The sequence below is a fragment of the Amia ocellicauda genome, chromosome 14 (genome assembly GCF_036373705.1).
Source record: "Amia ocellicauda isolate fAmiCal2 chromosome 14, fAmiCal2.hap1, whole genome shotgun sequence".
NCBI classification, from domain to species: domain Eukaryota; kingdom Metazoa; phylum Chordata; class Actinopteri; order Amiiformes; family Amiidae; genus Amia; species Amia ocellicauda.
This window is the reverse complement of record NC_089863.1, coordinates 1,534,108-1,549,943: the sequence shown is the minus strand read 5'-3', so window position 1 is coordinate 1,549,943 and position 15,836 is coordinate 1,534,108. Positions and strand designations below refer to the sequence as shown.

At 45.7% G+C, this 15,836-nt stretch overlaps 1 protein-coding gene across 2 annotated transcripts in view; it reads left to right on the top strand.

Annotated features, from left to right (window-relative positions):
• LOC136768251 (uncharacterized) overlaps nt 1-4,159 on the top strand; it is a 6,742-nt gene extending 2,583 nt beyond the window's left edge. Inside the window, exons 2-3 of one of the 2 annotated variants that reach the window (XM_066722350.1) lie at nt 2,392-2,521; nt 3,285-4,159. In XM_066722350.1, coding sequence (XP_066578447.1) covers nt 2,495-2,521; nt 3,285-3,926 — 669 coding nt within the window. In that variant the 5' untranslated portion in view covers nt 2,392-2,494 and the 3' untranslated portion in view covers nt 3,927-4,159. The remainder of the gene's footprint in view (nt 1-2,391; nt 2,522-3,284) is intronic. The other variant, XM_066722349.1, reaches the window with a different exon arrangement.
• Nucleotides 4,160-15,836: the final 11,677 nt, after the last annotated feature.

Here is a 15,836-nt window from a genome sequence, read left to right as displayed (position 1 = left end):
ACACAGGACTGATGGCTGCTGATAATGGGCCTCTGTTCACCTATGTAGATATTCCATTATTAATCAGCCGTTTCCAGCTACAAGTCATTTACAACACTAACAATTATGGAGGGTGATCAGTGCCAAAATGAAGATGAACGTGATTATGAACATGAAGATGATTATGAACATGAATATGAAGATGATTATGAACATGAAGATGAACATGAAGATGATTATTAACATGATTATGAACATGAAGATGATCAGTCTCACCTGCATCACCTGTAAAATGTTGGAAAAAATGATTAGACAGAAAATAGAGGAGCATCTCAATGAAAACCATATTCTTGGAGATAGTCAACATGGGTTTAGACGAGGCAGATCATGTCTTACTAATTTATTAGAATTTTTTGAACATGCAACTGCAGCTGTAGATCAGGTGAAAGCATATGATATGATATACTTAGATTTTCAGAAAGCTTTTGATAAGGTTCCACACCAAAGACTGATCCTCAAATTGGAAGCTGTAGGCATTCAGGGTAATGTAAGTAGATGGATTATGAACTGGTTGATGTATAGGAAACAGAGGGTGTCGATTAGAGGAGTCGCTTCTAACTGGAGTGAGGTTGTTAGTGGAGTTCCACAGGGATCAGTACTAGGGCCTGTGCTTTTTCTAATTTATATTAATGATCTGGACTCTGGGATAGTTAGCAAACTTGTCAAATTTGCAGATGATACTAAAATAAGTGGCTCAGCAGATACAATCTCAGCAGCACAGGCTATTCAAAGGGACTCAGATAATATTCAGTTGTGGGCGACACCTGGCAGATTAAATTAAATGTGGAAAAGTGCAAGGTAATACATGCAGGTAACAAAAATGGAAATTGGGCTTCAAGGCATTCAAAACGGAAAAGAGGAGACACTTCTTCACACAGAGAGGCGTCACAATCTGAACAAACTCCCCAGCGATGTGGTAGAAGCTGAAAGTTTGGGAACATTTAACAATAGACTGGATAGGATCCTTGGATCACTTAGATATTAATGGACACCAAACGAGCACGATGGGTCGAATGGCCTCCTCTCGTTTGTAAACTTTCTTATGTTCTTATGATTATTAACATGATTATGAACATGAAGATTATTATGAAGATGATTATGAAGACGAACATGAAGAGTAGTATGAACGTGAACATGAAGATGATTATGAGCTCTGGATAGGACAATAACGCACTGGTCCCGCCCACCAGCTCTGATTGACAGAGTTCAATGTTTTGTCACATCGGAAAAAAAAAAACAAGAGTCGCTACGAAATGTGGAAGCGCAGAGAAATGTGAATAACAGAGACAAATGGGAAATAAATATATACATGTTGAAACTAATGAATATATAAATACATGTTGAAATAAACAAACAAATAAATAGACGAATAAATAAATAAATATACCTAAAAAACATCATCCATACATCATAATTCGGACCCAAAAAATCCCACTGATGAAGATGAAGATGCAGACTGTGCGCTTTTACAATGTTGCCATAGAAAGTGGTCAGAAGTCAGAGGCAGAGCGATGGCGGACAGACGTGTTTCAATGGAAGTTAAAACTGAATAGTTTCCATATTGTATTTTGTTTGGTTTTTTTCGGGAAAATTTACAGACACATCTACTCGCTCACACGGTATCTATATATAAAGGGAGGTGTTGGATTAAGTCCTAGATTTTACTCTATTGCAATCATTTTAGGCTTTATACAATGTATTGTGGAGCTATAGTACACATACATATAGATATAGGAAGACTTTATTCATAACGTAACGACTGGGCGGGACTCGAACCCCGCTCTCCCGCGTCACAATGCACATTCACCGCAGCGCCCATGCACAAAACTAATGTTTATTTCAAAATGTATTTATACATTCATTAGTTTCATATATATATTTATTTCCCGTTTGTCTCAGTTATTCACATTTCTGAGTGCGCTTCTACATTTCGTAGCGTCTCTTGTATTTCTTTTTTCGATGTGACAAAACATTGAACTCTGTCAATCAGAGCTGGTGGGCGGGACCAGTGCGCGTATTGTCCTATCAAGAGCTCATAATCATGTTAAAAATCATGTTAATAATCATGTTCATAATCATCTTCATGTTCATGTTCATAATCATCTTCATCTTAATTTTGGCACTGATCACCCTCCATAAACAATGTCTACACTGTATTTCTGATCAATTTGATGTTATTCTAATGGACAATTGCTTTTCATTCGAAAACAAGGAAATATCTAAGTGACCCCAACATTTTTGACGGTAGTGTATATACACAGACCATAGCACCGTACTCAGCTGTATACCTAGACAACATGGCGTCTCTCTTTACACATCATAATGACGTCATGTCCAATTTATTAATTCCAGTTCTGTTTGTGCTGCAGTGATGGTGCGATTAATAAGCCTGGCGCTGGATCTGTGACCTGCTGCTCTGTGATCGACTCGCTCTGCCTGTTTCTGCACTGAGACCATGAGTGGCTCTGACACCAAGAAGCAGGTACACACTGACCACACAGCACACTGACCACACAGCACACTGACACACACTGACCACACAGCACACTGACACACTGACCACACAGCACACTGACATACTGACCACACTGACACTGTGACACACTGACCACACAGCACACTGACCACACAGCACACTGACACACACTGACCACACAGCACACTGACACACACTGACCACACAGCACACTGACACACTGACCACACAGCACACTGACACACTGACCACACAGCACACTGACCACACAGCACACTGACACACACTGACCACACAGCACACTGACACACTGACCACACAGCACACTGACATACTGACCACACTGACACTGTGACACACTGACCACACAGCACACTGACCACACAGCACACTGACACACACTGACCACACAGCACACTGACACACACTGACCACACAGCACACTGACACACTGACCACACAGCACACTGACACACTGACCACACAGCACACTGACATACTGACCACACTGACACTGTGACACACTGACCACACAGCACACTGACACACTGACCACACAGCACACTGACACACTGACCACACAGCACACTGGCACTGTGACACACTGGCCATACAGCACACTGACCACACAGCACACTGACACACTGACCGCACAGCACACAGACACACTGACCACACAGCACACTGACACACTGAAAACATGACACACTAACAGACTGAGATGCTTTTTCTCACTGTTTCACTGTCTGTCTCTGTGTATGTCCTGCAGTGCCCGCGATGCCAGGAGCCAGTGAGGGTGGTGCCCGGCGGCAGTGTCGTTGTGCCATGTCAGAGCTGCTCCGTCTCCCTGCGCCGCGTCTTCCAGTTCTGCACTGACTGCGGGCGCGAGAGTAAGGGGCCGGCGCCAGGGGGGGGCGGGGGCTGCACGCGTAGCGACTGCGCTCTGCAGGCCGCCCTGCTTTCCTCAGAGACGGTTAGCAGGGGCATCGTGGCAGGGTGCCCTCTGTTCAGACAGTGTCCAAACTGTCAGGCCCTGCTGTCCCACTCTGGGACAGGCTGCCCTGAAGTGCAGTGCCCGCATTGCGGGGTGTCGTTCTGCTACAGCTGCCAGCAGAGGCATTGCTATGGAGACTGTATAACACTCAGCTATGGTGATGACATCGATGCCCTAATCATGATGGAACGCATCCATGCTCGACGCATCCGTGCTCGACGCATCCGTGCTCGACGCATCCGTGCTGAATGCACCCGTGCTGTACGCACCCGTGTTCGACGCATCTGTGCTCGACGCATCCGTGCTGTACACATCCGTGCTGTACGAATCCGTGCTCGACGAATCCATGCTGAAGGCAGCAGCGCTGCAGGGCTGGGCTGTGCTGCTCCGGGGGTGATCAACCCTGCTGACCAGTAGCCCCAGAGCACGGCTGGACTGGACTGGACTGGGCAGGGCTGGACTGTGTTATGTTGTGCTGGGCTGGGCTGTGTTGTAACACGTGGGTCTGCCATGTCATACTGCAGTCCTGATCCCCTCCGTCTTTCCACAGTGATTCTGCTGTTTGATCATCTGAGAGCCTCTCTGTCTGCAGATCTCGTAATTAAAGATGTTCTTTTGCGTTTTCCTTCCAAACTGTGTTGTATTGTTGTGTTGGGCTGTAGGGGGACTGTGTGTGCATGTGTGTGGATGTGAGTGTGTGTGTGTGTCTGTGTGGCTGTGTGTGTGTGAATGTGTGTCTGTGTCTGTGTGAGTGTGTCACTTTCCTATGAATGATGGTATTCAGTGTCCGTCAGAACAGATCCGTGTAATGTACACACACAGACACACAGACTCACAGACACACTCAGACACACAGACACATACACTCAGACACACACACACACATACAGACACACACACACAGACACACACACACACACACAGACACAGACACACACACACACACACACACACACACACACACAGACACAGACACACACACACACACACACACACACACAATAGACATTACACACAGACACACGCACACATACACACACACACAGACACACACACACACACACACACACACAGACACACACACACACAGGCTCTGAGGGGCAGCATGCAAGCCGGCAGTCATATTGCTGAGGGGCGGAAGTGCAGAGCCTCTTAATGCATCAGAGAGAAGTGGAGACACGAAAGAGGCTCCCAATTAGCTCCTATAGCATCGTACTCAGCTCTATACCTGGACCACATGGTGTCTCTCTTTACACACCGTAATGACAACATGTCCAATTTACTGATTCCAGACCTGTGTTTGTGCTGCAGTGACGGTGTGTTAATAAGCCTGGCGCTGGATCTGTGATCTGCTGCTCTGTTATCACCTCGCTCTGCCTGTTTCTGCCCTGAGTAGCTCTGTGACACACTGACCACACGGCACACTGACCACACGGCACACTGACCACACGGCACTAATTAATTAAAGACATTGGTGCTCTAGGGCCGGGCCATGTTGCTAAAGGAGTGACCAACCCTGCTGACCCGATATGCACTGTCCAGTAGCTCCAGAGCAGGGCGGTCCTGGACTGGACTGGGCTGGACTGTGTTGAGTTGTGTTAGACTGTGTTGTGTTGTGTTGTGTTGAGCTGGACTGTGTTGTGTTGTGTTGTGTTGTGTTGAGCTGGACTGTGTTGTGTTGTGTTGTGTTGTGTTGAGCTTGACTGTGTTCTGTTGTGTTGTGCTGTGTTGTGTTGTGTTATCTGTGTTGTGTTGTGTTGTGTTGTGTTGTGTTGTGTTGTGTTGTGTTGTGCTGTGATGTGCTGTGTTGTGCTGTGTTGAGCTGGACTGTGTTGTGCTGTGTTGTGCTGTGTTGTGCTGGACTGTGTTGTGTTGTGTTGTTTTGTGTTGAGCTGGACTGTGTTGTGCTGTGTTGTGTTGTGCTGCCATTGTGGTTGTGTGTGTCCACTCCCTCCCTCCTCTTCCTCTGAACCTCAGTTTGCACGTGACTCAGCCCTGTTCCAATAAACGATGAAGCCCTGATGATGGACTGATCGATGTGAGCCGCGGGGATCAATAGGTGAGCCAGCGGGGTCCTAATGGACCGGCCGGACCCCAGCCCTCTGCACGAGGGGCGGCTGTGCCAGACTGACACCCTGCCGTGTGGCCCCTGGGGTCCCTGCAGTCGATCCCATGTTGACACATTGTTTATCTGTGTTTCTCTCCTCTGCTCCCGTGAGGCCAGTCGTCTCTCGCTCTGCGGGGCTCTGAGTGTGTCGAGCCGGACTAAATTAAACACGTTATTTTGTTGCTTTCTTCCGAGCTGCATTGTGTTTGTGTGTTGGGTTGTGGGGGGGTCTGTGAATGTTTGTGTGTTTCTGTCTGTTTAAGTGTGTATGTGTGTGTGTTTGTTTTGGGTGTTCCTTTCTCTGCGTGAGTGAGTTTTTTGTGTGTTCCTCTGTGTTTGTGTGTCTGTGTGTGTCTGTGTGTGTGTGTGTGTTCCTCTGTGTGTGTGTGTGTGTGTGTGTTCCTCTGTGTGTGTGTGTGTGTGTGTGTGTGTGTGTGTGTTCCTCTGTGTGTGTGTTCCTCTGTGTGTGTGTGTGTGTGTGTGTGTGTGTGTGTGTGTGTGTGTGTGTGTGTTCCTCTGTGTGTGTGTGTGTGTGTGTGTGTGTGTGTGTGTTCCTCTGTGTGTCTGTGTGTGTGTGTGTGTGTGTCTGTGTGTGTGTGTGTGTGTGTGTTCCTCTGTGTGTGTGTGTGTGTGTGTGTGTGTGTTCCTCTGTGTGTGTGTGTGTGTGTGTGTGTGTGTGTGTTCCTCTGTGTGTGTGTGTGTGTGTGTGTGTGTGTGTGTGCCTGTCTGTCTGTCTGTCAGCTGGATGCTTTGATCGCAGGAGAGTAACAAAGCAAAACCACGAGAGGGTGGAGCCGGCAGGGGAACCACACAGCACAGAGAGAAAGCGAAACACACTGACAGAGGAGAGAGAGAGAGAGACGCAGTTTTTTGGGGGTAAAAAACAATGGGACTGTGTGGGGTGAGTAAATATTATTACTATTATTTAACATGATATATATATATATATATATATATATATATATATATTACTTTTAGTTATTGAAATGTTCCTAATCATACTATTATCAATGATTGAGGTGTTATTTATTCATTTAATTATTTTAATGGTTTAATCTATGTATTTCCTGTTTGTTTTACTTCATCTTCTATAAATATATTTTCTTGTTCATCAATTATATCACATGCTTTGGCAATAGTTGCATACAAATGTCATGCCAAGCTTGCACTGAATTGAAGTGTGGGGTGAGAGAGAGAGAGAGAGAAACCCCAGCAGGCACTCAACATAATTTCAGCGTAGTTTCGTGATTGAAATCTTGTTGCTACGTGGATCAACAAGAATACAACTACTACTTAACCTGGTTTTGGCAACGATTTATCCACGTCAAAACGTAGGTTGCTTTCAGGTTGAATAGACGTCGTGAAAAGTTTAGATAATGAACACAATATCCTCTCAAACAATGCAATTTTTTCCCCAATCCCCAAACTGTAATCATGCGTGTATTTTCAGTGACATGTTCAGAAAATGTGCAAATTTACCCTTAATAAAGAGAAGCAGTTTATTAGTGTGTGTTTATTCACCAACCAAAACTAGGAGGGAGAAGTAGATTCATCATGTAGCACAAAAGCTTTTAAGACAGCCGAGCTGATGAATCAGAGGTGTATCAGGAGGGTTATCAGGTCATCAGCCAATCAGATGTGAGAAAACACCTGTTCACCTGGAGACAATCAGACAAGAACCTGCGTTTTAGTTACTCTGGCTGTGGGGACAGCATTGTGTTCAAGTAAGACTATGTATTTTCGTATGGGCTATTGAAACTGCTATATACTGTAAAAATTGCCAATGGTAAAACTACTATTTAAGCACCTTCCTCTATAGGAATTTGAAAAGCATTCGTTAATAAACCATTTTTATTTTAAGGTCATCAGGCAATACCCAAAGTTACACAATTGTGCAATATGTCATTCCTTTTGAAAACGTGATCAGAACAGCAGCAGCGAGGCAGACCCGATTAATAAATAGATTTTATTTCAGGAGTTAAAATGTCCACACTATTAAAAACAAAACTCCCACTACTGGCTAGGGCTTAAGTAGCAAAATAACGTATATACAGTATTAAAGTGCTCAATGCATAAATAGTGTGCTTAGTAATAACGGAGTAGGAACCATTGTGACAACTAAACGCCCATTTTCTGTGCAGAATGAGGAAAGTCTGCGCGTCGTGACCCCGGGGTAAATACAGAGGGATACATTAGTTATCAATACACAGGGGTGAAATGAAAGAGTGGAAAAACAGACTACAGCTGCCGTGGGTAACTGACTGTAGGGTTTAATAAAAGGCTGTTTTAGAATCGTAGGACATTAAGAAACAAACAAAACGAATGCATTTCAATGGCAAAGAGGCGCCAACAAGCCTGCCGCTCAAACCCGAAAAGGAGTAACGCGCCAATCACAGGCCGAGCAGGGCATCTCTAGGCTGACCAATGAGATGGCTAATGTACGGACGGTTTCCTGTAAGGGAATGAAAACGCCTGAAGTCCTGGCAGGGACATTTCATTGTATCTTTGTCGTATCTTCGAATGAACAACTGAACAGGAAGTGATTATCTTGGGCTACATACAGGAAGTCTTTTGAAGATATCTCTACATGATTTAGATATCTGTGTATCAATGAAATATATCTCGAAATGTACTTTTAAATAAGGTATCTTTAAATAATTTGCAGATATCTTTAATTGATTTATCGATATTTTGAAATAGTTATAGGATATCTTTAAATGAATTAAATATATCTCTAAATGATATTATGGCTTGCCATATGGTGCTGATGGTCATGGTCATTATGCCTGTTGTTCCCACAGACAGGGATAGATCTGTGATCGACTGGATCTGTGATCAACTCGCTCTGCCTTAGAAGAGCCTCCAGGAGCCCTTGTTCCTCCTCTGAGACCATGAGCGGCTCTGACACCAGGAAGCAGGTACACACTGACCACACAGCACACTGACCACACAGCACACTGACACACACTGACCACACAGCACACTGACACACTGACCACACAGCACACTGACACACTGACTACACTGCACAGTGTCACTCTGACACACTGACTGAATGACTGATACACTGTCTGTCTGTGTGTGTGTCCTGCAGTGCCCGCGGTGCCAGGGGCCGGTGAGGGTGGTGCCTGGTGGTTGTGCCGTTGTGCCGTGTCGGAGCTGCTCGGTCTCCCTGCGCTGCGTCTTCCAGTTCTGCACAGACTGCGGACGCGAGTGTGAGGGGCCAGCGCCGGGGGGGGACGGGGGATGTGGGCGTAGCGACTGCGCTCTGCAGGCCGCCCTGCTTTCCACAGAGACCATTGGCAGTGGCAGCGTGGCAGAGTGCCCTCTGTTCAGGAAGTGCCCGGGGTGTGGCGCCCTGCTGTCCCACACTGGGATCGGCTGCCCCAGAGTGATGTGCCAGTGTGGGATGTCGTTCTGCTACCGCTGCCAGCAGAGGCTTTGCTGTTGTCACCGTACAGCACACAACACTGAAGACATCCATGCTCTGCTCATCATGATGGAACGTGCTGAACGCATCCGTACTGAACGCATCCGTGCTGAAGTCAGAAGTGCTGCAGGGCTGGGCCGTGCTGTTCCGGGAGTGACCAACCCTGCTGACCGGAGATGCACTGTCCAGTAACTCTAGAGCACGGCAGGACTGGACTGGACTGTGTTGTGTTGTGTTGTGTTGTAACACATGGGTCTGTCATGTCATACTGCAGTCCTGTTCCCCTCTGTCTTTCCACAGCGATTCTGCTGTTTGATCATCTGAGAGTCTCTCTGTCTGCGGATTGTGTGTCGCTCACAATTAAAGATATAAGTTATTAGGGTGCTGCATTTCTATGCATTTAAACTTAGGTTGGTTAAATGATCCTGGGACATGCTTCTCCTCCGTTATATACCCTGTTGCAGTTGCAAATATACATTAAGCTTTCTGGGGGTCTTCTGTGCAATTACCAAAAAATTCAAACAGCAGATGTTTGTCGAAATATGTGTTTTGTTTTACGTTTCCATTATATTGTACAACACTTTGCTGTGAAGATGGCGCATAAAGAAACAATAAAGCAGAACAACACATGTTCTTCTGTTTGAGCGCTTTGTACACAGGCAATGCTGGCAGATGGGGATAGTACGTCAGTGTTTTCAAAATACATTGTTTAAATGTCATCTGGTCCAATGCCTGCTGACACGACAGTGGCAATTGATGGTCTTTTTATGATGGGTTGAAATTAGTTATATCCAACAACTTGTATTTAAGTAATGTGCACAAAACAAGTATACAAATCAAAAGTTTTTATTTGGATAGGCTATGAAGGACATGAGAAGTGTGGTTTAGTATTGTAACTAGGTCTACCAAGCAGTCGACCCAACTCATCACTGCAGTGCAACAACAAATCATTGTGTGTATTATGAGTGCAGCGCACACAGGTCTGAGGGACACTGTACAATGCACTAGTTAGAGCTCATCTGGATACTGTGGACAGTTCTGGGCTCCACACTTCAAGAAAGATATCGCTGCTCTAGAGGCAGTTCAGAGGAGAGCAACCAGACTTATTCCAGGTCTGAAGGGAAAGTCCTACTGAGAGACTGAGGACCTGAACCTTTTCACCCTGGAACAGAGGAGACTACGTGGGGACTTGATCCAAGTCTTCAAAATCATGAAAGGCATCGACCACATCAAACCAGAGGAGCTTTTCCAGATCGGCAGGGACACACGCACCCGGGGACACAAATGGAAATTGGGCTTCAAGACATTCGAGACAGAAAACAGGAGACACTTCTTCACACAGAGAGGCGTCACAATCTGAACAAACTCCCCAGCGATGTGGCTGAAGAGACAATTTGGGGACATTCAAAAACAGACTGGATAGGATCCTTGATCACTTAGTTATTAATGGACACCAAACGAGCACGATGGGGCGAATGGGCTCCTCTCGATTGGACACTTTCTTGTTTTGCATTATCATTTGAATCAAGTCCTCTATATGCTTCCATAAAGGGGGGTTTTTCTTCCTTATATACAACCCGACACTCAACGCAAACCGATCCCGTGGTTCTACAGACAGTGAGGCCTCCTTTGTCATTGGTCACGTGCTTCTCTAAAAAACATACAACCCTCAAAGCGGGGCTTCAGCAGACACTTCCCTACGTACTCGACACGCACATTGAGGCTTCGGTATCGAACGTAAAATCACTACCATTGTCTGTTGGTGAGCTTGCACTTGGGTCCACTTCTGCTGTCCTCTGTGTCTGTTAATGTGTGTGTATCAGTATATGTGTGTACGGGCGTAGTTTTGGTTTCAGAATTGCGGGGACATGCTTTTCTAGTCTGCGGGTTGTGGGGGGAGGGGTGTTGTTCTCTAGCAGGGCGTTACAAAAGTGCAAAAATACAGTACAGATCAAAACATAATACAGTTATGGAGCCGGGCAACCATTGTTTGTGGGGACAATTTAACAGTCTCTGAATATTAAATAAAATGTGTGTGTGTATGTATGTGTGCACACATCTGTTTCATCCCACAAATCCCACAATTCACAAGCTCACCACCAGAGGTCATCATCACCTGAATACTAACCCTCACATTCCCCAGCAATCAGCCATTTTACATTCCTCGGCACCATGTGCACTTGCTCTATCATCCTCAGCTCCCATTGGACCAGCCTCTCCTTCACTGCCCTCTGCTCCCCTCTGCTCCACATATAAACCCCTCTGTGACTCCCATTCAATGTTAAGTCTTGTTTTCTGTGCAGTTGCATTTCTCAGTATTCCCCATGGCTTTTGAGTGCCTGTTTTCAACCTCCTCATGTATCCCGACTGCTGATTCCCAGATTCTCCCTACCAGCCTGATCATTGACCCCCTGCTTGCCTTATTGACCACGGCTTCTGGATTCTCCTGGACATTACGATTTGCCAATATTGACCCAAGCCTGTTCCTGACTACCTCTCTCCCCACCTGGGTTCCCCTCCACGGCAATGCTTTGTTACAGTGTGTTACTGTGCATATCTGTTTGCTAATCTAACCTGAAAAAAAATAGCTAACAGTAATTAGGGTTCAAGTCCTGTGTAATTTACTGTGAGACACAGGATTAAACAATGTAGTATTATATCGTTGCCTCCAAATTAATATTAAAAAACCAACAAATGGGAGACCAGGCAGATGCATTATGCGCGCGCACACACACACACGCATTCAATGTTATTATTTTTATATTATGGCTTTCCATATTTGAACATATATTTTAAAAGTACTTTCTACCAGCAACGTCTTTCTAGTTGCACCAAGTTCTTCAGTTCTGCAGAATCTGACCATTTAGCCAATGACTTCACAGTGTCTGTATAGGCTGGTGGCTCATTGCGCACACAGCTTGATTCCGGCTCGCTGACATGATCATAGAGCTGTGCTTCACTTTTATGTGAAAAGATGACTGTGTGTAGAGCAGGGCCTTTTCAGTTTTTGTTTTAATTTATTTTGATTATAAAGGCAATGACTTGAATCAGATGGAGACTTTTGTGTTTTGACTCAAGTCCAGTCACGTATTTTGAGCACTGACTCTAGTCGAGTCTTTTATAGCAGGGGATCGAGTCAAGTTATTTCAGATCAATGACTCGAGTCCAGTCATTACAACTCTGACTATGGATGCTGTAAAATACACAACTATGGTGAAGACATCTGTGCTCTAAACATCATGATGGAACGCATCCGTGCTGAAAGCAGCAGCGCTGCAGGGCTGGGCCGTGCTGCTCTGAGGGTGACCAACCCTGCAGACCAGTAGCCCCAGAGCACGGCTGGACTGGACTGGACTGGACTAGACTGGGCTGGGCTGGTCTGTAAAACATGGGCCTGTCATGTCATATGTGTGTCGCTCATAATAAAAGATGTTCTTTTGTTGTTTTCTACCAGGTTGCCTTGTTGTAGTGTTGTTGTGTGTGTGTGTCTGTCTGTCTGTCTGTCTGTCAATGATTGTGTGTGTGTGTGTGTGTGTGTGTGTGTGTGTGTGTCACTATCCTGTGTCCGGCAAAACAGATCCATGTAATGTACTGTCTGCCCTCCATCCACGGAGTGCTGTGTGTGCGAGTGAACCAGCACAGGGCCAGGGGAACTCCACAGCACAAAGCGAAAGTGAAAGAGCTGACGGAGGGAGAGACTGGAGACAAAGAGAGAGCGAAAGAGAGAGGGACAGTGTCAGGCGAAAAAGTAAGAGAGAGTGGGGTGAAAGAGTGTAAGAGACAGAAGTGCTGTTTGAGGTGAAGAAGAGAGAGACAGACACACAGCTCTGGAGGAGGAACAAGGAGACGTCAGGTCGTTACTCTTCTTTTTCTTCTCTTTATTGTTATTGTTATGATTGGCAGTCCTGGTCTGTGCGGTGGCTGTGTGGACAGCAGCCATCTACATTACTTGTCATTTAGCAGTCTAGTCTCTGTACCTGCTGTTCCCACAGGCAGGCTTAATCTCACAGAGACACTCACACACAGACACACACACACGAGCTCTGAGGGGCAGTATGCAAGCTGGTGGCCATATTGCTGAGGGGCGGAAGTGCAGAGCCTCTAAACACAACAGAGAGAAGTGGAGACACGAAACAGGTGTTTATTGTTGTCGAAACTTTTATTCATAACAGTGAAATATTATAACTACAGCTATTAAAAAACATTTGATTACAAACACATAGTTGGTTTCATCGTTAAATAAAAAACACTGGCATTTCAGTTACTGTATTAACTGATTAAGTGTCGGCTAAATTATATTTCAGTTGGAGTCAATGAAAAATATGAGTAGTTGTCGAAACCTATTATTATTTGACACTGTCGGACATCCATCTCTTTTGCCAGATGCTACTCTGAAATTCCCCCTTGTGTTGAGCCAATTTCCCCTCATTTGCAAAGCCTTATTAGAGAGGGGTGTCATATACAGTATTGCTGTTCTAATGTAAATTAATGACCCATTAATTCACATGAACTTGATATAGTACTGAACATTTGAACTAAGGTGACTGAAATAAAAGGGCGTCTTTATACCAATGACCGCTTCTGTCCTCCCACAGTAAAAGGCTGCAGACCAGGTGCATTGAATAGTCTTTATGTCATCTTGAGAAGCTGTGCATTTAAGTACCAATTGAAATTGACATGCAGTATGAAAGCAGGTTGTTAAGTCACGATGCTTAAAGACGCAGGTGGATTGCACATATATTGTATTTTCAAGTGTGTGTGTTTATCCCGTTTTCATTTTATTTTGAAAGTACCAGATTCATTCAACTGTTTTTTTGTGAAATGCATCCACTTGCTGATAAAAACGTAAACCAGTAAAATGTACGCAGAAAAACAATCCTTGAATATTATTAGTTCACTTGTTTAAACATATAGTGAGGGGGGAAAAACACACAATCCAACAGCTCTCGTATTTAAACTGCACTGTGCTCTTGTGAGTTGGCTGGATAAAAAGAAAAGTGAAATTGTAACAATTCCCCCTTGATTTCCCGACCGTCTCCAACAGAGGTCGCCACTTCCCCATGGATTACCACCCCCTCGCCAGTTCTATTATCTCTGCCACACACACCTGTACGCCCCAGTAGCAATCCCGAACCCGTTATTCATATACTGATCTTGTACTGACCTGTGCCTGCTCCTACGGCCCTTTCTTGCATGTCCTGACCCCTGCCTGCCTTTAGCCTGACCTTCCTTGCTCGTGTTGCCGGCCCCAGCCCCTGTGTTTGTACCACGTTGCTTTATCTCCGCACCTGGGCCTTGTAGTCCGAAACCACAGGTTACAGAAATAGTGATTATCTGGGTGAGTTTTAACTGAACTTAACATGGACTCCACCGCAGGCTGGTATTGTGATAAGTCATGCCACTAGAGTGAATACAAACATGTTTTAGTAATTACTGTTTTACTCATTAAATGTCTATGCGCCCTATACATGTATCATTTTTAATGTATGGTGATAACTATTAAATGCACAATGGCAGAATGATTTGGTGAATCAAGAGACAGATTCTGCAAAGAGAACCTACTGTATGCGATACAGTAAAGTTGACTTTTTAAAAACGTGTTTTAAAACGTCATGAGAGCACTGTGGGGAAATTAAAATGAGGAAAAGTCTTCTATTTTAGCCCCATTTGATATCCTCCCCCCATGTTTCTCCCCCATGGCTTTGGTTTCCCCCCAGTCTGGCACCCCTGGTGTACTCAGCTCTATACCTAGACAAGATGGCGTCATGTCCGATTTACTAATTCCAGACCTGTGATCTGTGTTTGTGCTGCAGTGACGATTAATGAGCCTGACGCTGGATCTGTGACCTGAGACCATGAGTGGCTCTGACACAGTGAAGCAGGTACAGACTGACCACACGGCACACTGACTGACACACTGACTGACTGACACACTGACTGACTGACACACTGAGTGACACTCTGACACACTGACTGACTGACACATTGTCTCAGTGTTTAACTAACTCTGACTGTCTGTGTGTGTGTCCTGCAGTGCCCGCGGTGCCTGGGGTCGGTGAGGGTAGCGCCGGGCGGCAGTACCGTTGTGCCATGTCAGAGCTGCTCGGTTTCCCTGCGCCGCGTCTTCCAGTTCTGCACCGACTGCTGGCGCGAGTGTGGGGGGCCTGGAGTTGGCAGGAGCTGCACCCACACTGACTGCGCTCTGCAGGCCGCCCTGCTTTCCACAGAGATGGTTGGCAGGGGCAGCGTAGCAGGGTGCCCTCTGTTCAGACAGTGCCCAAACTGTCAGGCCCTGCTGTCCCACACTGGGATCGGCTGCCCCTTACTGGTGTGCCCACAGTGTGGGGAGCCATTCTGCTACGGCTGCCAGCAGACGGCTTGCGAAGGAGACTGCTTTGAATATGAGGAATACATCAGTGACGAAGACATCAGTGACGAAGACATCAGTGACGAAGACTCGGAACAAAACTAGTCTCTGTCCTGGTCTGAGCTGTGCTGAGCTGAGCTGTGTTGTTATGTTGTGTTGCGTTGTGCTGTTCTCCGCTGTACCTTTCTATCTATTCAGAATGGGCCTACTGGATGTACGTGCTTTGCGTAAGAGTCCACTGTCCCGTCTCTGTATGAATACCATTAAAATCAGGTGGGATAAACACAGTGTGTGTGTCGATTACACAACAACACTACCGCCGCACTCCCACGAACAATCGGCAACAGCCACAAAAGTCTGTTTTACATTTCCACATTAGTTTCACCCAATCGGGTTCTGCAGGGAGTGTTTTATTCAGTATAG